A 24,903-nucleotide genomic window follows, 5' to 3' on the forward strand; every position below is an offset into this window, starting at 1 on the left:
GGTTGACTGCAGCCCTGACCTTTGGGGGGTGGGGCCCTGGGCTTGGAGAAACCAGAGCCTGCTTCTCCTCTCCGGCTGAGAAGTCTCTGCAAGAACACCCAGAACCATTTCCACGGTCATTTGAAAGAAGCTTAGCTCGTTAGGCAGGAGAACTTTTCAGGCTGGTCCATGTGCCTAGGGCATCATGTAGGACTCCAGCTACATCCTAAGAACTACAGGAGCTCAGGGCAAGACTTTCCCAGGTATCCCAACACAGTCCTTTTCCGGGTCCAATGACAGAGGGAACACAGGAAAGGACTTGGAGGAGTCAAGGTGGAAATCCTCATTGATGAGGCTGTCAGGGAATGGCAGGTTAACGTCGGTGCCTACAACTATGGGATTGTCTAGGGATGATGAGAAAGACAGTTTCTACAACACCCATCTGGTGACCAGACCTTTAGGAGAGATATACTATCCAGATGATGCCACCATCTCCTCTTGCCTTTCAAGAGAGACAGAAGTGGGTGGGAGGAGTGAGAATTTGTATAATGAGGCAGAGGCTGCTGGCCTGAATTTCCAAGGCAACCAAGGATAAAATTGTAGGAAAGTCCAAACTGAGGGAGCTACAGATAATTTGGGGCTTCCCAGGTGGCTCAGATGGTAAAGAATCTGCCTGCAGTGCAGATCTGGGTTTGATCCCTGGGTTGGGAAGATTCTGTGGAGATGGGAATGGTTAACCCACTCCAGTTTTCTTGCCTGGAGAAGCCATGGACAGAGAAGCCTGGCAGGCTACAATCCATGGGGTCGCAAAGAGTCAGACATGACTGAGCGATGAACACGTACACACACATACAGAAAGCTGGCTGGCAGGTGGTCTGGATGACTTTGGCTTGTGATCCTGGAGGAGGCACACAAGGAGGCTCTCATTTCTTCTCAGGGCAGCTTTGGAAGAGGCCAGAAACAAGAGGCAGACTCAAGTGAGGAGAAGGCAATATGGTTCTCTAGAAGGAAAGATGATACCTGACATCCTAAAGGCATGAAACAGTCTAGGCTTCAGTCAAGTTGACCTGAGTTGGAATCCTAACTGTGCCAAACCCATCTTCTTATCTGAGAAATGGACACAAAAAGAATCCCACTTTACAGTGCTTTAAGAATGATATGCATAAAAGATGTTAGCATGTATAGCACAGATGAGATTAGTGGGCAATTCTCTGAATAAAATCTAAAATTCATCACATTTTAAAAGACCGATCTAGAAGAGAGAAGTTGATAAAAAGTGGTATAAAACATATTTATACAAGGTAATCTTGAGGGGAAAATAATCCAACTGTATTTTAGTAAGCTGTCTTTCCCATCTCAACTTCCACAAACTGCCTGTACCACTCAGCTTGTTCTGACCTGGAGAGAACTTTGTATTCTATCATTTTCTTGCTCACATTTAGTCTCCTTGACTAGATTATAAACCACTCAAATAAACAAGTTGACAAACCGTCCATTACATTCCAGGTACTGGGTCACTGTCAACAGATCCCTGAAGACCTGGCAGTCAAGGTTGCCAAAATAAAGGTACCCAGCATCATGGTGTGGTAACTAAGAGTAAACATAATCATGGTCTTGCCCAGAGCTGTGGTTTTGCTGCAACTGGGATAATGTCTATGGGTTTTGGCTGCTTGCACCTCAAGATGGACATCAAGAAGCTGTGGGCAAGCAGCTCAAATTTTCAAACGGGTGGAAGTGTTTTCCTGAGTACGGGTTGAAAACACGGGGATCCCACAGTCTGGCCTGGTGCAGGCAGAACACAGATATAATTTCCTGCAAAATGTAAACTGTCATGGATGTGCTCCTCTGAGCCAGAACATTAAAACAAGCAGGTAGCATGCTTCTTAAAACAATCTTAAGACAAAAATATTACTTGGAATACTGACCGTGCCCTGCCAAAGAGGATGAAAACAGGTAGGTGCAGTAAGTAAGCTTGACCAACACATTCTTTGTTAAACATCCCAAGATAGAACAGAACCTGGGGAAACTGTGGCTACATGGGCTTCCCTGAGAGCTCAGCTGGTAAAGAATCTGCCTGCAATGCAGGAGACCCCAGTTTGATTCCTGGGTCAGGGAAGATCTCCTGGAGACAGAATAGGCTACCAACTCCAGTATTCTTGGGCTTCGCTAGTGACTCAGACAGTAAAGAATCCGTTTGCAATGTGGGAGACCTGGGTTGGGAAGATCCCCTGGAGGAGGGCATGGCAACCCACTCCACTATTCTTACCTGGACAATCTCCATGGACAGAGGACCTTGGCGGACTACAGCCCAGAGTAGCCAGAGTCAGACACAACTAAACACAGGCACAGGGAAACCTTTAAAATAGCTAAGTGACTCAAAGAACCAGAATCAGGCCTTGCTCCCAAATCCCTCCATTTCCTGAGAACAGCTAGTTGGGTGTTAACAGGCTGGAACTCCCTTCCTCCCCTCTCATCCATCTCTTGCCTCCCTCCAGGACAATGACAGCAGTTTTGGAGACAGAGATGGAGATGCTAGGTAAGCAAAAATGAAAGGGATAAAAGGAATGGGTTACACACTCTCCAGAGAGAACACATGTTGAATATTCTAGAAACTGTAATGGAAACACCCTTCTATATTAACCTGAATGGTGACTTCATGGGTGTACACGCATGCAAAAATTCACTCAGCTACACTTAAAGTTCTGTGCATTTTGCTTTGATACCATCCACACCTTCACTGAAAACCAAAACTGAACAACCACCAGCCACAGGCTTCTCTGTTTGCTAGCTTTTATTGAAGGGTCCCACATCCTCACGGGACCTGAGCCAAACCAGAAACCAGACAGGTTTCCCCAAATATAGCAGGAGGCCTGGAAGGGGGAGGGGAATGACTTATGATCCCGCCACACCTCCCTGGAAACAGAAACCCACCACAGACAGACAGACAGACAGACAGGGGCCAGGACGGGGAGACCTCACTTCCCTCTAGGTTCTCTCCTTCTGCCCCAACTTGAAAAGAAAGTCAAACACTGACTACGCAGCACCCCAGCCCCCCACCCACCCTAGCAGCGTTTGTGGGACCTCCCCTGCAAGGGGGGCCCCGAGGCAGCTTCGCATCGCTCTCCTTCACTTTGGTTCGCTCCTGGCAGCTCCGTGCCCTTGTCCTTCCTCAGCCTCCGGCCCAGTCACCCCTACGTCTTCTATCACCTACTCAGACCTTCTCTCTCTCTTTCTCTCTTTTCTAGGGCCTCCCTGCCTCTGGGGAAGCAGTGTTCCTCCCAGCGAGGGGCCCCGCCAGGCCCTCTCTGCCCAGGATGCGGGGCTCACACGGCTGCCCCACTCTCCTTGAGGTCAGGGGCTGAGCGCTGCCGTCTCATTCTCGGGGGTGTAGTGTACGGGGGGTAGCGGGGCCCTGGGGGCCGCTGGGCTGGGTATGGCTGGGGCTGCTGGGGATAATAGTTGTGCTTTTTGGGCTGGAAGTGCTGGGGTTCGGGCTGCGCGGAACCCCCTCCCCGGGACCGGCCCCCTCCGTCCAGGGAGTTCCTGCGGGGACGGTGGGACCTGCGGGGACTTGGGGGCCTTCGCGCAGGGGTGGCCGGAGGTGGGGTGAGCTCCTCAGGGGGCTGGGGTGGTGCTGGGGACTCCCCGGCCCCTGCTCCCGGCCAGGACTCACGGTGCTGGGGGTTGCTCTTGAAGGGGAAGCGCAGTTTGCAGTCATGAGGGGGCACAAAGCGGGCGGGGGGTCTGCGCAGCCCCCCGCCCCGGCCCCCGGAGCCCTGCAGTCCCTGCAGCCGCAGCTGCTCCTGCTTGAGCCAGCGGAGGCGGCCCCGACGAAAGGCAGGGTCCTCCTCCATCAGCCTTGATACCCGCTCCCAGCTCGACAGGGGTGGCGAGGAGGGCCGGGCAGGGGGCGCTCGGTCACTGGGGGCTTCCTCCTCTGCTGCCTCAGACCCTTGGGGCTGGGCCCACGTGGTCTCACCAGCTTCTTCATTCTCATCCTCGTGATCCTAGGAGGGGTGAGAGGAGAGGGGGGATGTGAGGAGAGTGGCCTTCTGAAGACATACCGGTTCAGGAGGACATGTGGGAAGGCCCTGGAGCGGGTGGATGTCCAGGGTTCTGAGAGGGGCCTGGGGCTGAGGAAGCTGGAGGGACACTGGTTTAGGAGCCCAGACCCAGAGCCGGGTGGTCAGACCCAGTCCAGGTCGCCCACCTCCGAGCTGTGGATCTGAGTCATTGGCTTGTAACCTCTATGCCTCTGTCCTCACATGCGACATGACGTCAACAATGACAGTACCTATGACTCGGGGCTGCTGTAAAACTACATGGGAAATTCCACGAGCCTCACCTAGCGGGCACTCAGCAAATATTGCTGAATAAATGACATGCCCTGGGGATACAGCAGTCAGTATCGGAAGAAAAATACCTGCCATCATTTCAGTGGACTGACACAACTGACAAATAAATGAGACAAATATATAGCACGGTACGTGTGCTATACTTCCATAAAAAGCTGAACGTATGTATTCAAGTTATTTAATATATATTACTTATATCATATAGTGTAGAGAGTACCTACCATGTTGTAGATTTTATATAAATACAAAAATATATATTCACATGGAAAAGACCAGAACAAGGAGAGGGGACAGGAGGCCAGGGTGGGAGTAGTGGCAATGAAAGAACAGGAAGAGGTTCACTGAAACGTTATCATTTTAATGAACACCTCCTGAAGGAAGTGAGGGGTGAGCTATACGGTCTCAGTGAGGAAGGGCGTTCTCGGCAGAGGGAACAGCAGATGCAAAGGCTTTGAGGAGTTCAAGGAACAGTAAGGACCCAAGGGTTTGGAGAGGGGAGAGTGAGGAGACAGGGGTAAGGGTTGCATGTGGAGTTGTAAGCCTTCAACAAGCATGACTGTCGTCATGACCAGCTGCCTGTCATCCCTCTTCAGCAGGCAAGTGGAAACACAGCCGAAATTCTGTCTGTTGTGAGTAACCCCTATAGCTAGCATGATGCCCGGCACACCATAAACACTCAACTCTTGTTGACTGAACACATGCAAAACCGGGGTAGGTGGTAACACTATGGCTTACGGGGCCACTGTGAAGATTTACACGGTGACACAGGGGAAGTGCTCAGTACAGCAGCCACCGGAGTCGAGGGTCACCCAGGAGAGGGGTGCTTCTAAGAGTGAACAGTATGTGAACCCCCACTGAGTGGTAACGTAAGGGATTGTACCCTTTATATCAGTGGTTCTCAAAGTCTACTGCACTTCAGAACTACCCGGGCACTTGTTATAAATAAAGATTCATTTCTAACGCCCAAAGATGCTGCTTCAGTGGGTCTGGGGCAAAACCCAGGAATCTGCATTTTCAGTTAGGGCCCTGGTGGTTGTGAAGCAGGTGATTCACAAACTATGGTGAGAAGAGCTATGTTAAACATCAATAAGATTCTTTTAAAGGCAGAGGAGAAAGGAGGTTGGACTCTGCAGTGGGAGGTTCTGGTTCTTACAGGGGAAGACAGCGGGCAGGGAGGACAGCGGGGAGAGGCTGGGCAGGCCTGTCCTACCTGTGTCAGGGGGATGACCCTCTCCATGCGAAGCATGCGGTCCCGCAGGGCCTGCAGCTCGCGGTCCTTGGTGCTGTTCTGCAGCTTCACCTCCTGCAGGATCCCCGTCAGCTTGTCAATGTGAGCGCGCAGGTCCTCCACCTCTGCGCCACGGGCTCCCTCCTCACTGCCGCCGCCTCCACCTCCGCCACCTTCTTCCTCGCCCACCGTGTCCCAGACGTCCCGGGCCACGGCCCTCCAGGCGTCCCCAGGCCCCTCAGGCTTGCCGTACGTGCGACAGAGCTCCCGCATCTTGAGGGCAGCCAGGGCCTCGATCTCAGCTCGCCCGTGGCGGAAGTCAGCCAGGGCCACCTCATAGCAGATCTCCTTCACAGCCTGCATCTTCAGGTCGGCCATGGTGGCCCAGCGGGGGTCTTTGCCCTGCAGCCGCCTCCGCTGGGGGATCTGGTACACCCTGCGGGGGGCCCTGCGCTTGCCGCTGCTGGGTAGGCCACAGCGCTTGACGATGGTCTGGACCGTGGTGGGGGGCAGCTGCTCACGCAGAGATGAGATGAGCCGCCAGCTCTCTTCACAGGAGCGCTTGTCGGAGTCATCCCCACTGTCAGAATCCGCATACTAGGGCCAGAGAGAAGGGAGACAGGTGGGGAGACAGCTAAGGACACCTCAGGGCCATGCATCCCAACAACACAGAAACACGGTGGTTAGAACTGTGCAGTGTGGGGCACAGGGCTTGATCTCTGCTTGTCTGCACAGCAGAGGTGATGATAGCACCTCTCCACAGGTACTTGGAGTGTGTGGTATGGTGGCTGGCACAGAGGAATTGAGTATAGCTAATAAGCTGCAGCCATGCCAAGTGTGGGTTTCATGTATATATCACTCAGGACGAGATTGAAGATTTAAAAGAAAAGTCCAAGGGACTTTCTTGTTGCTCCAGTGGTTAAGAATCCTCCTTGCAATGCAGGGGACACAGTTCCACCCTTGGTTGGGGAACTAAGATCCCACGTGCCATGGGTCAACTAAGCCCATTCGCCACAACTAGAGAACCTGTGCACTGCATCAGAAGATCCCACGTGACACACCTAAGACCCAGTGCAGCCAAATAAATACATATTTTAAAAAGTAAAAATAAAAGCAAGTCTACTCAAAGAACAATCTTAAATAAGTAACAGCTCGTGGGTGCATGCTCAGTCGCGTCACTCATGTCCGACTTTGTGCAGCCCCATGGACTGCAGCCCGCTGGCTCCTCCGTCCACAAGATTTTCCCGGCAACAATACCGGAGTGGGCTGTCAAGATCCTCTAGAGATCATCCCTACCCAGGGATCAAACCTGAGGCTTCTGAGTTTCCTGCACTACAGACGGATTCTTTACCACTGAGCCACCAGGGAAGTGACAGCACAGGTGGTAAAAATCATACAAGAGGCCCAGGATCAGCAAGAGTCCGGGAAGCCCCAGTCGCCTGGGAGAAACTCTCGCTCCTGGGATGTATGGGTTCTTCCCTGGGTTACATTTCTCTTCTGTCTCCTCCTAGACACCACCTCTATCCGCCAGCCCAGAGCCACTCCCTATTGTGACTCAGTGGGAGTCAGGCTGAAGTGCTGCCAGCCCACCTCCCACCCGCCTGTCTGCACTCCACGCCCCACAACCCTCGCCTTCCCGACACGCCCCTGCCAGCCCCTCACCAGCCGCTGCTGCTCCAGAAGAAGGTCAGCCTCTTCCTTTTCCTTTCTGTACTGGTTCTCCAGATCCTGAAGCCTGGAGTTGGGTGGGAGGGGAGGCAAAGCTGTGAGGTTCCCAAGCCACCTCAATGGGGCATCTAACAACCAGTAGATGCTGGGGGATGGGGGCCTGGGAGGAATGGCCAGGAGGGCCTGGTGCCTGATCACCCTCCCCACGCACCTCTTCTCCATCTCCAGCTTGATGTCGATGCCTTGCTGCTCCAGCAGTTCCTTCTGGGCAAAGTTCCAGTCAACAGGCTCGGAGGGCGGTCCTGGGGGTGGAGGGATCCCTCGCTCCCGCTCCAGCCGTGCCTGCTCCGGGTGATTGAAGCGGAACACGTGGTTCTTGCCCATCACAATCCTATTCCCTGGAGGAGGAAGGATGGAGATGTGGGCTCACTCCCCAGAGCAGGACCCCTTCCTCATGCCCTAGGTGTAAGGGGCCTTGCCCACCAATTGAAGGAGCCCACACACCATCTCTCCCTTCACCCCAAGTCCAGGGCGATCAGAGCCAAGGCTCCCCCAGTTGACCCTGGGAACTACCCTGTCCCTCAGAGTCACAGGAAGTCAGGAACTGGGCATCCTCTTCCTGTTGCCCTGAGGCAGCAAGACAAACCAAACCCTGGCTCCTCTCCCCTTCCCAGTCGATCTTCATATCCCACACTGTCTCCTATTTATCTCTGAGTCCTGCCCAGGATTCACCCACGAAGCTCTTCCTTGCACAGCCAGGCCCCTCACTACACCCTCCTCTACCTGACTTCAGCACCACGGGCTCAGTCACAAGTTTCCCATTGACATAGGTCTCAGCTCCTTCACAGGGCTCCAGGGTGACCACCACTGAGGCAAGGAGAGAGAAGAAGGAGGGATCAGGCTCCAAGGGAAGAGGGGTAAGGTCACAGATTCCCACCCTGCATTCCCCCCCAAAACACACATGCACCCCAGTTCCACCCTCCAGTACCTGTTAGGGGTGCCATGGCCCCTCTGGTGGCAGGCAGCATGGGAAAGGAAGAGCAGAAGGAGGGTTAGAGCCCCAGCTGCAGCTCCCACGAGCCTCGGCGGTGGTGGGGGTGGGGGGTGCTGCCTGTTCACCCTCCACCAGCCTCTCCAGCAGTGGCTTAACAAGCCTGGAACTCTCAGAGGATGTGGTCTCTCAGGTCCAACTGGTCGGTGGGCCCTGTCTGTCATTCCTGCCATCCAGACGACAACTCACTCCCTCCTTCCCAAACAACACTGTGCCTAGCCAGGTCTGGATTCCTCCAGTAGGCTCCTAGCCCCACTTCTGTCTGAAGCAGCTTGCAAACTGCTACCTGACTAATCCTCTCAAGCCACAGTCCACAGATCCCTATCTTCATAGGATGAGATTAAAGTCAACCCAAGCCACAGTCTATCAAGGTACTCCTTGTACAAATCACAGAACCTTCCTCTTGTGGAACACAAAAATGCCTGAGGCAGCTCCCTGTCCTCAAGGACAAGTGCCCCATGGTCAGGGGCCCCTGAATTTCCAAGGTCCTGAATTTCTGTGACTCCTTAGTGGAGGGACACTGAGCAGTCACCCAGTCTCTCAGAGCTCTACAATGGGATAACAAAGTCTTTCCGTACAGAGTGGCTGAAAGGCTCAAACACAGTGATGCACGAAAATGAGTTACTTATGTTACAAGGAATAGAGAAACCAGAACAAATGGTAACATAAAGCAAAGATGAGCCTATGGGTACTGTGGGAGAACAAAAATAGCACAGAGGAACTTGGCTTACGGGCAGAGGACTGGAAATGATCATGGCAAAGTGCTAACTTTTGAGTTGATGCTCGAAGGGAAACTCAGATCAAGGGGCAGAAATGATGGAGAAGATGGCAGACAGATGGAATAAAACATAATTCGTGTCCAAGCCCAGTAATGGAAGGTGGTGGCAGAGGAGACGATGAGATGACTGTAAGGCCATGAGCTGGCTATTTTGCCCTTATTTCCCACCACACCCCAAATTCATCCATCCATTCCACAAATATACTGGGCCCCTATAATACACCAGGCACTATTTTAGGTCCTGGAAATACAGGAGATAAAAAACATAATTGCTTCTCATACAGACATCACTTCTACTTGGTAACACGATAAACAAGTAATTGAGCAAATAATCTAAAGTCAGGGTTGGGCGGTGATAGTTGTAATGGAAGGAAATGGGGCCAGGAGAGAACCCAGGTGAACCCGCAGAGATCTGAACTGAGGCAGCCAGGACTCACAACTCTGGCCCTACAGCCAGCCATGCTGCATCCCAACCCAGTTCTCCTGCTAGCTGTGTGTGACACGCTCAGTTGTGTCTGACTCTTTTGCAACACTGTGTGCTACAGCCCACCAGGCTCCTCTGTGGTGGAATTCTCCAGGTAAGAATACTAGAGTGGGTTGCTAGTTCCTCCTCCAGGGCATCTTCCCGACGCAGGGACTGAACCTGGGTCTCCTGCACTGCAGGACATTCTTTACCATCTGAGCCACCAGGGAAGCTAGCTGTGTGGTCTCAGGCAAGTTCCCCAACCCCAGGAACCTCAGCTCCCTCACCTGTGAGCTGTATGAAAAAATACAAGTACACGGTAAAAAATAGTAACTATTCTTCCATGTTCATGACTGCATCCCTGCGGCCTGCTCTTCTCAGCCTGTCTTTGGTCTTAAGTCTGCTGTTAAGAGCAAAGGCCCAAACAGACTAACCCTTTACACAGCCCTCATCTTTGGGGAGGGCTTCCCAGGTGGCTCAGTGGTAAAGAATCTGCCTGCCAAGCAGGAGACTCACATTTGATCCCTGGGTTGGGAAGGTCCCCTCGAGAAGGAAATGGCCACCCACTCCAGTATTCTGGCCTGGGAAATCCCCTGCGTGGACAGAGGAGCCTGGTGGCCTAAAGTCCATGGTGTCGCCAAGAGTCGGACATGACCGAGCAACTAAACAATGTCTTTAGGGCATAGAACAGCTGCTGTTCTCACTGTGATGTAACCAATGTGTGCCTGTCTTCTTCCCACACACACTCTGAGCTCCCCCTCAAGGGTGGGTTGGCTCCAAGGGCCTTCTGTGGTTTCGGTATCACCCCAGAACACAGCTTGAGGGAACCACAGAACAGGAACTCGGCACTCACTCACTGGGCTGAACTGATTTAACAGTTCATAGCTCGCAATGCCGGAAGCGTGTGCCGCCACTGGGGACCCGAACCAGGCGATAATCCACTGACCCTGAACTGGAATGGAAGCTCACCTGGCAGCTGTTCAATCTGAGCTGCAGGCCGTGAGAATGCGTCTTTTCTTATTTTAAAACACATGCTGATATGCCCGTCTCCCATACCCCCACCCTACCCACCATCCCCCACGCCTCGCTGAGGCACACAGCACCAGCTCGAGGTGACAGACAGCTCAGGTGTGACACAGCATGGACACCAAGGACTCAGGTGTGACACGGCCAGCCTCCCTGCCCAACTCGCTTCCCAGAGTTCCACTTCACTCGGACCCTGCTGCTGCTGCTAAGTCGCTTCAGTCGTGTCAGACTCTGTGCGACCCCATAGATGGTGGCCCACTAGGCTCCCCCATCCCTAGGATTCTCAAGGCAATCACACTGGAATGGGTTGTCATTTCCTTCTCCAATGCATGAAAGTGAAAAGTGAAAGTGAAGTCACTCAGTCGTGTCCGACCCTCAGAGATCCCATGGACTGCAGCCTTCCAGGCTCCTCCGTCCATGGGATTTTCCAGGCAAGAGTACTAGAGTGGGGTGCCATTGCCTTCTCCGTCACTTGGGCCCAGTTGAATACAAATCAGTCCATTAAAAAAAAAAAAATGACTGAACCAGAACAAAACATGACCTCAGAACACACCCTAAGTGGTACTTCACCACGAGCGTTGTGGTACTACCTGTCAGACACACTGCTACCTGAGGGCTCGTGATTCCTACAAGCTTTTGCTGCTGTGGCCAGAAACAGCTAAAAACCTCTCAAAGTTTTACAGCCAAAAGGATACACACGTGAACTAACTGCCTAGAACATTTGCATTCATAGCTGGACAGGTAAGTAGGTTTTCAGAGATAAATTCAGATTTCCCACTGAAAAAGTACAGGTTTTCATAAAAAATGACCAAGGTGCTATTTGAGGCTAAAAAATCAAGCAAGAGGGCTGGATCTCCTCTTCCCCAAAATCCTACCCTCTGGACCCACAGTCTCCTGTTTCTGCCTTGGGGACCTTCACCACCCCTGCCCCTTGTAAACACTCTGCACCTTGAGGGTGGGTGCAGACAGCAGGGCCCCCATGGCTGACCAGGAGCTCGAAGCCCCTCTCAGGGTGGACACATCCCTTGCACACAGCCACACTCCCAGAGCCCGACCCAGGCCTCTGCACTCAGCATGAGGGAGCGTGCTCTCTCCTTGTCTGGCCACTCCACTCTCACCCCCTCAGCCATTACCTTCTCCGTCTGACTGAGGGATGCTCCGGAACAGGCAATGTTGCTCCCGGATGAACTGCCCCGTCAGCTTGATGTCCACATCGACCTGGCCGACCCTGGGGAAGCAACGACCGACATTTTCTGAGCATGTGCCAGTCATACATATGCCAAGCCCCTTCTGAACCAAAATATTCATCTGACTCAATCAACCAAGTACAATTATTCCCATTTCGCAGAAGAGGAAGCTGAGGCTCAGAGAGATAAGTAACTTGCCCAAAGTCAGGCAGGCTGGCAGTGGTGAAACTGGGGTGTGAGCTCAGATCTGCCTGGCTCCAAGCCCGCATCTGTTATGTACTGTTATGTAGCAAAGAGGGAAGGGAACCTGCAGTGGGGTGGATGCTCTCAGTCTCAGTTCCCATATCCTTCCCATGATGATCACCAAGGACAGCTGAACAGCCTGTGGTGGAAGAGGAAGGAACACTCCCACCCACTTACCTCCAGGAGGTAAGAGAGGAGGCTCTGAGACCTGGGGGTTCATTAGCATTAGCCAGTGAAGCCACCTGCCATGTGGGCACTGTCCCTCAACAGCGTGGGGCCAGGGTCATGTTTCCCTTCACTCTCCCGACCCCAAGGGAAGGTTCCACTAACTGATGCCCAGGCGATGCTGCTGCAGAACCAGCACGTGGTGGTCGAGTTCCACCCGCTCTCTGCCCCAGGAGATCAGGACCCAGCCACACCAGCGCTGGGCTCGTTTGGTCCCAGGAGGCGTGTCACCCCCACCAAAGGTAGGCTCAGCTGGTTCTCAGGAAGCCCAGAGAGCTAGCAGGGCTGCAGAAGAGCTGACCTGAGACCCAGAAGGTCCCCATGAGGTCACTAGGAAAGGCAGGTCCCTCTACAACCAACCTCCAAAAAGAGAGACCGTCCCACAGGCCCAGAGCAAAGGCTACCTGGTGACGCCATCTTTGATGTGGTAGAGCAGACACTCAGACATCAGGGGGTCTTCATTCAGGTTCACCAGGTGCGGAGTCTGAGGGGGAGGGGGCAGCAGTCAGCAGAGGGCCGTCAGGAGGGAGGGAAGGCATTCTGGCAAACATCTCTGCAGGTGAGCTCTCCCAGCTCCTGCTGCCACTTATCTGACCCACCCAACCCTCTCCTCACACGCAAGACACCCCCACCCTTCTAGCTGCTTCCCAGGCCCCACCAGTCTTCCTGCAGGAAACCTTGGCAGCTACCTGCCCTTGCCCTGCTTTCCCTCTGGCCCCAGGCTCATCATTTCTTCCTTCAAAATACATCTTGCCACTTGTGGGGGTGGGAGAGGAGGTAACCAGAGAGGACTGCTCAGACCTCTCCTGCCCACACCTCAACTCCACCTACCTCAAGTCTGCTTTTGCAGCCTGTGCCTCTGGGCCTCCTCCACGGCTGGGCCCAGCTCACTTAGCCCAAGCCCCTTTCCAGGGCGTCCTCTCCCTTTCCGAGCTCCCACCCACTGGACTCTGAGCCCTCACTTCTGAAGCAGAGCTCCTACATCCCTGGCTGTCCTCCTACCTGGAACAGCCCCCCTCCCCGCCCCACCCCCACCTGTCAAAATCATTCATTTCCCATCCCTCTTGGTCTGTCTCAAATGCCACCTCTTCCACGAAGCTTTCCTAAGCCTTCCACCTGAACACAAGATCCCCTGCCTGTTCTCCAAGGAGTTACTGTGGCTCTAGGTGCAAGACCCTACTGAGGCGCCAGGCAGGACACAGAGATGAGCCAAACCCAAATGCTGCTGTCCCATCAGTCAGGAAATCAGAGTCAACAAGGGGAGATAAGACTGGGAGTGGAAACACCATCACAGGTGAGAAATGCACGTCTCACAGTAGACTTTCTGAACTTCTCATGCCCTCAATTAGCTCATTCATTCATTTATCCCACTGTATCCTGGAAGGGGCTTATACGCAAAGATGAGTACAGTGAAGACCAATGGGAGCTCAGGCGAGTCAGGGGAACTTCATGGAAAAGGCAGTATGGGACCTGGTCTCTGTCGATGAGGAGGACGTGAACATGCAGAAGGAGGGGTCTGAACAAAGGCAGGGAAGCCAGAAAGCACAGGGTACGGGGGAAACGCCCAGCAGTCAAGGCCCCATGTTTCTCTGGGAGTTCCCCTGAACAGGAAGCCCAGGGCCATGTCCATAGTGGGTGTGATTAGTATCTATGTCCGATCCTCCACCAGGCTCCTCAACAATCATTCTCCAACACCTGCTCTTCTCCAGAAGGACGGTCCCATCCCTCTCAACCCTGCAGTGTCGGGCCTGCCTGGGAACGGCAAACACTGACGGGCCCTAGAAGCAGAAAGCAATCTGTCCCCTGGGAGAGGAGACACGATTTAGGACAGTGCTTTTCAATCTCTGTTCAGCCCAGGAACCCTTTGTTCACATGAAACCTTACCAAGAGGCCTAACACATCAAGCAGATAAGCAGAGAGCTGCTCAGGTCGAAGTGGGGGTGGGGGACGCACAGTTCTGTCCTGCTCCCCACTCCCCCTATTTTGGCCCCGTGAAGGAAGCTCCCAGCCAGGTTTGAAGATGATCAACTTAAGAAAACCTTAGGCCTGGGGCAAGGTCCCAGAATGAGGGGGCTTTCCCGAAGGTTCCTGGCTCTCCCCAGGACAAACTGGAGCTTTGGCCCCAAAGACCGAATTCTTCACTGGACTTTTCCTAGGCTGGAGTCACCCCCACTAAACCTGTTTCTCCTGTGAGTCTAACAGCTTTTTCTCTGAAATCCACATGACTTTTAAACCCATGAGAAAGGGTTCATCTTCACCATCAGGAGAAAATGGAAAAGTTACCTCCTCTAAAACACCTTTTTTTTTTTTAACCAATCAGATTGGCAAAGATGAAAAAGGTGAAGAGGATAAATGAACATGAGTTCTAAGATATGTTGTTCTGGGAGTCTAAGTGGGCGTGGTTAATAATCTCTGGAGGCAAAACAGATCAAAATCTGACTGTTGGACCCCAAATCTCCACTTCTAGGAATTCGTTCTACAGACCACAAACTATTTTTAAGCCTATCTTCTATAAAATTGTTCATAGTATCAGAGAATGGGAAATGACCTAAATGTCCATCAGTAGGAAGCTGGTTAAAAAAAAAAAAAAAAATCGTTTGATGTCTATACAATAGAATATCCTGACACTGTGGGGAAGAAAAAAACAACAGCAGACAGAACTATGATGCATTGTTATATGAAAAAAATAACATGTCAGGTATGGAACCAGTGCTACTGCAAAGAGAGAAGTGTGCCTGAATATGTGGCTGGTTTTCTCTCACACACGCCTGCAGGCGTGGAGATGACCTCTAGAACACAGCGGAAGCCGCTAACAGGACTCGCCTCTGGGAGGGCAAGCTGAGGGTGGGAAGGAAGGTTTCCTTTTCACTCCATACAACTCACCGCATGTGAATGCCACCTTTACAAGAACAAAACAAAAGCCCCTCCCATTGGTCCCAGGCTTGAGCAGGTGGCATCCTGTGCTGTGAGAACCCTGTCAGTCTGTCCATGCCTCCCGACCTCTCCCCAGCCCTGCAGCTGCGGCAGAAGGTCCAGAGGTACCCGGCCCCGCGAGGTGATGGATGGGCAAGCCACACTGAGAGCCTCTTTCCAGACCCTCCTCCCAGGTGTAGGCCTCCTGGGGACCCCACAACCCCAGGTACCTAGCCCCAGACCTGACCCCTCAGCCCTGTCGGCCCCCCTCCATCACCCACAGGCAGCTCTCTCGCTCCCCAGGCTGAGCCTCAGGCAAACCCCTCTGTTTGGATCCCGGTTCAGGGGTCCCTGCTTGCTCAGTCTCCCAGATGCCTTGTCCACCTGAAATTCGGAGGGGTCTCCTTCCAACAATCCACCGCCTGGAAAGGGTGTGTCACTCTTAGGGCCCGGTCCCATTATGCTTGGTACCAAGGCCCAGACAGGCATGACTCCCTTCTAGCGCTAGGACTGGAAGTTCCTGCTCTGCTCACTGGCCCCGGTACAGCTGTGCTGGCCCCAGTCCACTCTGGTTGGTGGGTCCTTGTGCTGTGCTGGTTGTTACAGGTTCTGAATATCATTTCTCCCTCCTCCGACCGAGCCTTATCATTCCTGCCCTGCTTCCTTCCTTCTTTTCTCTCCACAGAGACTTTCTGAGCTCTGACTACACCACCGGCATATGCCAGGCCCCACTGGCGACAAGATTCCACATTTGCTCAGCCCCATGTTTTCCCTGCTCCCACCACCCCATCCATCTTTCAGGCTACACTTTCCAAACCACCTTCTCCAGGAAACCAGTTTCCACAAGTCTCCAGGCTGCACTGATACATCCATCTTTAAACCTTTTGCTGCCTTTCCAATCAACATCTTACAATTTAGTGCTCATTCTTCCTCTATTCCTTTACAGTCTTGTCTTCCCAAGCTAACTTTTCAAAACTTTCATTTTTTAGGTATGGGGTTTTGTTTGTTGAGTAGGTATCACACGCACAGGGTTGTTGTTATTTAGTCACTAAGTCATATCTGACTCTTTTCAATCCCATGACGGTAGCCCACCATACTCCTCTGTCCATGGGATTTCCCAAGCCAGAATCCTGGAGTGGGCTGCCATTTCCTACTCCAGGGGATCTTCCCGACTCAGGGATTGAACCTGCATCTCCTGTATTGCAGGCGGATTCTTTTTCACTGAGCCACCAAAAGTAGATCACATGCACAGAGTATAAAATCCAAATAATACAGAAGAGCACATTGTGGAAAAGTCACTTTCCCAATCAACCTATATTCTCCCCAGCCTCTCCCTTCCTAGGATAACCACCATAACCAGTTTCTTATGAATCCAGAAACACACGCTATGCGTGAACTCACACACATGTGTGGGCTTCTGTCTGTCAATACCTAGTTCTTCCCTGGCATCCTTCTGTGGTCCCTAGATGGATGGACAGGGACAGCCTGATAACACAGACAGCAGGTGGCAGGAGTAGGAACAGAGAAGATGGAGGGCCAATTCAGAGACGTCAGAAAGCAGAGTTAGAACTCACTACCCTGCCACCCCAACCCTCTTCTCTCAGCACCCAGAGTCTCCCAGGCCTCCTCATTCAGCCCCTCACTCACCTTCTTTGGAGAGAAGACGCCCACGGTTCCCCCGTCTTCCCGGACAGCCACTCCCATCTCAGCCAGCAGTGCTTCTCTGTAGGCACAGGAGAGGCGGATATTGGTCTTGTCCTCAGGACCCACAAACCCGTTCCAGGCAGGGCCCGACCTCCCCTCCCCACCCAGCTCCTTCCGGGGCTCCAGCTGTGGGCCCCATCCCCACACCTCTCCATCCTCAAGGCCTCCGTCTTACGGAGTTTCTCCTCCCAGGTTTCATTCAGCTCAGCGATAATCTTCTCTGTCTCCTGCGGGCACAAACAGGCAGGATCAGGACAGTCTGGGACAAGCCCTCCCAGGGGGCCATGCTACTCCAAGGATGCCTTCTTCCTCTTGGACCTTGGCTTTGGAGAAAAAACTCCCAGTGGCCCCCAGGCCCCGCCCCTTCTCTGCTCCAGCATCCCACCTGCAGTCTCTCCATGGCCTCCTCAGGCCCAATCTGGGGCTCAGCATTAGGGGAGAATGAGGGCTCAAGCTCCCCATTGTGAGCTGCGGGGGATGAGGGCGAAGCTGGGGCAGAGGGTGACGACAGAGCCGGCAAAGCACCTTCGGGACTCCCCTCGTCCACCTTCCGGCCTAGGAAGGAGAAAGAAGTAAAAGGAGGCTAAGGAAAGATGCATTTGACAAGAGACAGAGATCTCACACCAGACCAACCTGTAAGGACTACAGAAGACATATGGTCCACTCCCACCAAGTGGAAAGCCTTCCTACTACAGCCTTGACGAATGGACACTGAGTCTCTGCTTGTTCCCCTCCAGTGATGGAGAGCTCAATAGTAAACAAGGCAGCCAGTTCCTTATACTGTTAGTTGACATGCACTATCAGAAAGTGCTTTGCTGTGTTGAGCTAAAATCTGAAATGTACCCGTTTCTAGTGCTGCCTTCTGGGATGAGAGGGACTACACTTTTTTTTTTCTTGTGCAAGACTACCCTTCAAATGTGCAGAGGCCAACATCGCATCTACCGTCTCTTCCCAAGAACGCTTATTTTCCCCATCATGCCCCTGAGCACCCTGACTCCTCAAAGGGATGGACCCCAAGACTGAATGCAAAACCCACACTGGACACAGTTAACATGGATCACAGATTCTCTAATACAGATGCCATTTCGGGGTAGAGAGGCCAAGCCTCACACTTCAGAAACTACTCCAAGTTGACCGTAATTAAGTTTACGATCAATTTAATTCCCAATGTTTCACAAGAATTCCTGTCAAAGCAGATGCCCAGCAGTCTATTCTTAATGACTTACAGTGTAAGTCACAAATGCATGACTGGCTATTTATTTCTGCTCCTATTATTTCAGTAGTTCCAGGAGCCTGTCAAGGTCCCTCTGAATCCTGCCTGCCCCTCCTTGGGAGGACCTGTCCCTCCCAGCTGTCACATCTGAAGGCATGATCTGTCACCTCTCCATATCTGCAGCTAAGTCATGGGGCACATACGGGCTTTTCTGGGTAGTGGTCCCTCCCTGGCTCCAGGCCTGGACAAAGGCAAATCAGGAGGGATGAGGTGGGCCCAGGGGCCTCCCGAGCCACTCCTCCCAGAGGCCCACCTCCCAGGGCCGAGGCGGAGAGCCCTTGAGCCATGAGCAGCTCCCGCAGCCGGGCCACCTCTTCCTGCAGCTCCCGGATTAGCCGGGCGTTAGGGTCCTCATTGATGACGGCGTTGCAGCGGATCTGCTTGGTGCGGTCAGCATACCTGGGTGAGGAGGGAGGAGCGGGACCAGTGAGGGCCAGACACAGGCGACCTTGGTCTGCTGCCTGATGCCCTCTCTCCCTTCCACGTTTCCTCACAGTGGGGTAGAGTTGAAGGTCAGCCCTCTCTCATGCACAGGCTCCTGAGGCTCCTGGCACTTCTCATGTCCCACCCCAGCCCTGCCAGAGCCCCACCTGAGGGTGCTAAGAGTCTCTTCATAATTGATGTCCGCGGGGCTCAGGGCTGCAATCATTGCTGTGCGGGAATTCCCACCTGTGAATGGAGAGCAAGGGAAAGCTTAAGCTGGGCGGAGTTCTAAGAAAAGTCAGACTGGGTCTCAGGGGCAGGGGGGCCTCACTACCCAGGCAGGGGTCTGAGAGGGTCACTGTTCAAGGTAAGGTGAAGCTAAGAGTTGAAGCTGATCATGAAACTGACGGTCAGAAGAAGTGGGGACATCAGACATCTGTGGGATGGTCAGAGGTCAGGGAGAGGAGGATGAAGTCAGAGGCGGCTGTGGGGTCTGAGGGTTCACAGGGAGCCCCAGGTCAGTGAGGCCCGTGGCTTGGCAAGGAGGGTACGACCTTGATCTCAGAATGAGGACACCATCTAAAGGATGCCCCGGGCTCAGGTGGGGAGTCAGGGGACAACTGAAGGACTTCAGGTCCCAGGGACGGCAGTGGGTCTGGTCAGATGCATCAACAGGGGTTAGCAGGACTGGTGGCAGGGTTGGCAGAGAAAGAGAGAGAGAGAGAGGAGGAGTCCCTCACCCAGATTCTCCTTGAGCAGCCAGGTAAGCACAGAGTCCCTGTAAGGGATAAAATCTGACTTCCGCTTCTTTGATTGCTGAAGGACGGAAGGAGGAAAGGGGGTCAGGGTGGCCACCTGCTTTGTTCACTTTCCCAGAGCCCCTTCTCCTCCCACGCCCAGCTCTCACCATGTCCGCAAGGGCCGAGATCACCTTCCCCAGGGTAGTTAGGGACTTGTTGATGTTGGCGCCTTCCTGGTGAGAGGAACGTGGGGAATGAGGCCCTCTTCTCCCACTCCGATTCCCTTCGCCCCTCCTCCCCACAGCCAGAGCCCCACATTACAAGCAGAAACCACCTCCCTCAGCGCCCAACATGGCCCTGTCCGTCCCTCCCAAGCACCTCACCTTTAGGCGCATGCCCCGGGCCCCTGAGGAGTCGGCCCGCTCGCTGCCAGCAAGGTCCACCAAACTGATCTTACTGACCTGGTCAGAGGAAGGAAGCAGGAGGTGACTGGGCAGTTAGTGGGGAATAGAGAAAGCCAGGAATGGGGGAGGGAGAGGGAATAGGTAAGAAGACAGTGAGGGCTTAGTTACTTGTCCATTTGTTCATTTATTTGTTTACGATGTTCACATGCCCTCTGTGTGCCAGGACAAGGCACAGTGGGCTCCAAGCTCTGCCCTGATGAATCTAGCAAGAAGGACATACACTCAAACAGGAGACTGCATCCCACTGATCTGATGGAGGAAGCACAGGGCAGGGGCCATGGGAGCCCAGAGGTGGCCCTCGACCAAGCCTGGGCAGGGAGGGAGGACACAGGGCCCACTGATCTCATCTCTGTCTCTGTGACCAGGCGGGAGGGGGCCCTACCTTCTCTGAGTCCAGTCCAGTGAGCTGGTCGTGACAGCGCTGCGTGAAGACAATGGTGAAGACAGCGTGGGAACGGCTGCTGGTCTCATTCATGTTGGTGGCAGCCACGGTCCTGGGTAGGGGAGGGAGTGATCAGTGGGTCCTGCCCCACACCTTCCTAACCCCGGCTCCCTTACCCCTGCACCCCATCAGCCCGCCTCACCGCGCCTTATTGCCACAGTCCATGAGGTCAGCAATGTCAGCGTAGGAGGTCACAGCCAGTTTAGACAGGTCCTGCACGTAGGGGCCCAGGATGGGGTGCTCTCGGACCCGCAGAGAGCCCCGACTCTTGGGGTTCAAGAGGTCTCGTACCCTCTCGCAGTAGATCTCCATGTAGCTCACCTGAGTCAGAGGAGCAAACTAAACACCACAAAGCTAACAACCACACCCAGTGTAAAACTTACTGTGGACTCCCACTGGATACAACACAGGTAACACTGAGCGTTTACTATGTTTACCCTGCATTGCTAAGCATTTTACAAGCACAAGCTCACCCGATCCTCCCAATAACCCTAGGAGGGGACCCCTGATCATTATCATTTTAGACAAACATCCTCAGGAGCCGAAAGAGAAATTGTTTGACCAAAGCCGGCAGAGCCTAGAATAGATCCCAGGCTGCCTGACTCCAAAGATGCCCTTGGTCTTAATCACCCTGCTCACCTCCTCCCTACCCAGGGGACACTGTGTACCACCTCCAGCCCCCTCCCAAGACCTGGGCTTACCTCCACAGAATAGGATAGCTCAGCGCTCTGGTTCTTACTAACACGAGAGAAGAGGTCCTCACAGAGCTGGAGGGGGACACAGAGAGGCACAGAGATGCTGCTGTTTACGGCACACCTGCGAAGCCCAGCACCAGCCAGGCCAGGTCTCAGGTGACCCTGTTTAACCCTTACCACAGCCCCAAGGAAGAGATGGGATCATTTGCATTTTACAGAAGGGAGAGTCACCTCTGAGAGGTTGGCTTGCCCAGGATCTCAGGCTAGTATTCAGTGAGCCAAAATGCAAACCCAGAGCCCATGTGCAAGGCCACAGTGCTGCAGTCAGGAAGAATATGGGTCAATTCTCAGCTATCCACAACTGATTTTTCCTATGGTCAATGCCTTAACTACACCAGTCTACAGCAGAACTACACTCGCAAGTAATTCCGAGACAAGGTAAGATGGCAGAAACTGGTAGAAGCAAGCTTCAGACTCAGGGCTCTCTGCCACCAAAGCAGTGGCTCTTCTCACTGAGCCCTCTTGGCCCTAATGTCCAGGCTGTGGCCAACCTCAACCCCCATCACCTTCCCTATTTCTGAGGACCTCAGAGAGCCGTCACCCTGAGACCCGGACCTTCCTCCCCTAGAGGCAGCTGAAGATGCTCCTGCCTCGGCCTCCCTGCCAGGCCCCGTGAGTACCTGGGGCACGATGCCCTGCTGCCCCGGCTCCTGCCGCCCCATCATGGTGTAGGACTTCCCAGCCCCCGTCTGCCCATAGGCAAAGATGCACACATTGTAGCCTTCAAAGGCATGCAGCAGCATCTCCTCTCCAATGTCCCGATACACCTGCTGCTGAGATGCAAACTGGGGGTCCTCCGCCTAGGTGAAAGGGGGCAAGAGAGACAGCAGGAACCCTACATGACTCTGTCCTTGGTATCCAGGTGCCCAAAGGTCCTGTGTGCTCCCTACCCCCATCACGGTCCTGATTATCCCAGAAGATCCCATCTGGTCTCCTGCTGGTCCTCATTACCCTGGGGACTCTGCCTCCCCCTCCCAGTCCAAGTCACAGGCACAGGGTCCTACCTACCCCCACCCACAGGTGCTGGTCCTCCCAACCCATCCCCTGGAGGTCCAATTGCCTAGCAATGCCCCCTTCCCCAGGACCTAAAGCCCCTGTCCCTCATTGCTTAGCTCTTCCCCCAGCCCAGCAACCTCACCGAAGTGTGTGACCAGTAGGAGTAATCGAAAGTGAAGCTTTTGGGGGCATCCTTGCTCTGTTTGGGATTGATGATGGCTGAGAGCAAAGGAAGTAAGGCCAAAGTCAGGTACTCCCAACCTCTGCCCACTCCCCACAAACCCCTAGAATCCAGGTATCCCATTCTCCACCTCTGTCCTAATTCATCTCTCCCCTTTAACACTCCCCACCCCCTCCAGGCACCAAAGCTAATTTTGGCTTCCCAGGACCCGCCCCCCCTCCCGGCTGCCTCCCTGGATTGGGCAATGGAGGGCTTCAGGCCAACATTCCCCCTCCCAGGGACTGGGAGCATGGAAAGGCCAGCCCCTGTCCTTACAACTAGCACCTGCTCTGTGCCCAGCACAGCCCTCCTCCCGGTTCGGCCCAGCAGGCCTGGCCGGTATAGTGGGCCTAGCCTGCCCTGCCTGTGCCCAGCCGGGCCCTTGGGACTCACTCACAGGTGGTGCTGCCCTGCATGCTGACCACACACTTGGCATCCTGGCTGGTCTCACGGGCATTAAAGGGCCGAACTCTCACTGCCACTTTCACTGAGGCGCCAGCCATGGCTCCAGTACGCCCACCCTCCTCAGCTGGAGAACAGAGACAGAAGAGGTGTCAGAGTGCTGGGGGACCCTGATGTCACCTCCCAGCTTCTCTCAGGAACCAGCCTCTCTACCCCGTCCCGTCCCCGGCTATCCAGCCCCTGAAAGACCTAGTTTGTGTTCCCCTGGCCTTCCTCCCCAATGTCACTCTCCTTGGGGACTCCCGGAGGTGCGCCTGCCTCTCTCCCCAGCCATATCCCAGCTCAGAAGGACCTGGGTTGTCACCCCAGAGTTACCTGGCGTCCTGGCCCCAGACCAGGGGAGCTGTATCAGTTCTGGCTGCCACCGGCCCTCGTAGGAGGAGCCCCATCCTACACTGGGGGCCTGGCCGCGCCAGCTGGGGCTGTGGGGAAAACCCTGGTTGTGGGGGAAGAGTGGTTAGGAGGCACCAATGGCTCCAGAGGTGTGTCTGGGCTGCCAGGGTTGGAGGGCAAGGGGTAGGGGGTAATATCACAAAAAGTGAGGCCGGCTGTCCCTCTGGAGTGGCCAAATGCAATGTGAATCCAAGGGCAGGGATGGTGATATTTTTATTCCTCGTCACTCACAAGTGTACTGGACGTTCAGATAGAGAAGAGAGAAAGAGGCTGGACAGAGGACAATTGAGACACATGGTCAGAGACACTGAGGCCGGTGGGAAGCAGGGGCAGAAAGTCCCCGACACCACGACACCAAGAAAACCAGAGCGACCAAGACTGAGATTATGCTACAAGGGAAATAATGGAAGAAATGGAAATGAAGACCTAGAGGACAGCAAACACAGAAATGTTCAACAGGCAGTACTAAAGCACAAACTGGAAGCCCAGAAATGAGATGAGAGAAAATCCCAAACATAAGACCTGCCCTAAAATTCCCCAACAGGGTCAGTCAGGGAGAAGTAGAAACCAGTTCCCACCTAAGGTCCATGACCTGCACACAGAGGGAAGGACTGCTGATGGTCAAAGTCCAATGGCTGGAGGTCCAGCCCAGAACTGGGCTCCATAGGGCCTGCCTGTAAGCCCCAAACCCCTTGCCCAGCCCCCAGCACTTCCTCCTTAGGATCCAGGACAATGGGCAGGAGAGGGTGGGGTTATCCTGTAACCATCCTACCATCCCCCAGGGTCTTCTGTTAAGGATCCAGAATACCTGTGTTTAGGGGAAGTAGGGTACCCCTGAAAAGGGAGAGAAGGGAAAGGAAGCAGGCAGGTCCCAGCTCCAGCCTGGGGCTAGAGCGATGGCGTCCACTGTCCTGGGGAAGGTGCCAGGCTGGAGCCCAGGAATGTGGGTGATCTGGTGCCCACACCCAGGGAGGAGAAGCTGAGCAGCCCACACCCACGGACAACAGGGTGGAGGGTTGTGAATACAGATCAGGGATGCTGGGTCCCCCTTCTGTGGCCCTCGAAGGGCCTCAAACCCCTGTCCTGCTGGGCCGCACCTCACCAGCCTTTCTGGCCAGGGCATGGGAGGGGTGAGAGGGCTGGTCTGTCCAGGACAGGAAGGGAGTAGCTGAAACCACAGAGGCTGTCTAGGGGAAGAACAGCCCTGACCCCCAGACCCTGACTAGGGGACGGAAGGGACACACTGTGGTGACGCCCTGACAGCTTCTGGGACTGGGAATGGGGTGGCACTGCTGGGGGCCTGTGGCGTAAAGGACTCAGAGAGAGGTACAGGGGTCGGCCGGTGCACTGTATAGGGGCCCGGGGGTACCGGGAGAAGCCGCGGCTGGAGTGAGGCCGACTGACCCCAAAGAGGTCCTCGGGCCACCTGCACCTTGCCCGCCCCGCAGTTTTCACACAGGCCCCCGGCTCGGCCTTTCTGGGCGGCCATGCGGATCCTGTCCTCCAGACCAGCCAACCGACGGCCGGCCCGGGCCTGGCACCTCTCTGCGCCTCCGCGGGACAAACAGCACATGATCCCGGCTCCCGCGGCCAGCCGGCCCCCACCGAGTGGTGCAAACCGGGACCCCGGCTCCCCGCCCCCCTGCCCGGCACATTCCTCCGCGGGCGTCCCCTCCCTCACCCCCCCGCTTCCCCAGCTCTCACCTCGTCGCCGCGGGGCTCCCGGAGCGGCTGGGCAGAGTGCAAAGGGACAAACTTTCCGGGAAGCGTGAGACGGGAGCGGGGGCGATCCGGGGCCGGTTCGGGGCTGCCCCCGCCCCTCGCCGGGTCCCCGGGCGGCGGGCGGCGGACTCGCGCCCCGGGGGCGGCAGCAGTAGCGGCGCCAGCGGCCGGCGCCCGCCCGGGCAGCGCGAGC

General features: G+C 54.6%; 1 protein-coding gene across 4 annotated transcripts; it reads right to left on the reverse strand.

Moving 5' to 3' along the window:
• Positions 1-2,752: 2,752 nt before the first annotated feature.
• KIF1C (kinesin family member 1C) lies at positions 2,753-24,880 on the reverse strand. Of its 4 annotated transcripts, none has more exons than XM_027518247.1 (23): positions 24,693-24,880; positions 22,911-23,031; positions 22,531-22,662; positions 22,056-22,132; positions 21,538-21,717; positions 20,864-20,929; positions 20,305-20,483; positions 20,103-20,214; positions 19,640-19,717; positions 19,424-19,489; positions 19,257-19,332; positions 18,684-18,762; positions 18,347-18,492; positions 17,206-17,375; positions 16,968-17,047; positions 16,764-16,839; positions 12,608-12,687; positions 11,682-11,776; positions 8,014-8,097; positions 7,442-7,628; positions 7,225-7,297; positions 5,545-6,159; positions 2,753-3,986 (listed from the first exon to the last, which is right to left on the reverse strand). In XM_027518247.1, the coding sequence occupies exons 3-23, from the start codon at positions 22,634-22,636 to the stop codon at positions 3,303-3,305; spliced, it is 3,309 nt and encodes a 1,102-aa protein (XP_027374048.1). In that variant the 5' UTR covers positions 22,637-22,662; positions 22,911-23,031; positions 24,693-24,880; the 3' UTR covers positions 2,753-3,302. The 4 variants fall into 4 exon arrangements, with proteins under 4 accessions (XP_027374048.1, XP_027374049.1, XP_027374046.1 ...); XM_027518248.1 differs by having other exon boundaries at positions 22,527-22,662; positions 24,693-24,781; XM_027518245.1 differs by lacking the exon at positions 22,911-23,031 and having other exon boundaries at positions 24,693-24,824.
• Between the last annotated feature and the right edge of the window lie 23 nt (positions 24,881-24,903).

Source organism: Bos indicus x Bos taurus, chromosome 19, assembly GCF_003369695.1.
Source record: "Bos indicus x Bos taurus breed Angus x Brahman F1 hybrid chromosome 19, Bos_hybrid_MaternalHap_v2.0, whole genome shotgun sequence".
NCBI lineage: Eukaryota > Metazoa > Chordata > Mammalia > Artiodactyla > Bovidae > Bos > Bos indicus x Bos taurus.

Coding starts and splice junctions, on each gene's coding strand:
- KIF1C (XM_027518247.1), bottom strand. CDS start 22,636: ATGGCTGGCGCCTCAGTGAAAGTGGCAGTGAGAGTTCGGCCCTTTAAT. Junction 20,484..20,863: donor AGCTATCCTATTCTGTGGAG/GTAAGCCCAGGT, acceptor CCTCTGACTCAG/GTGAGCTACATGGAGATCTA. Junction 18,763..19,256: donor GCTGCTCAAGGAGAATCTGG/GTGAGGGACTCC, acceptor CTCCATTCACAG/GTGGGAATTCCCGCACAGCA.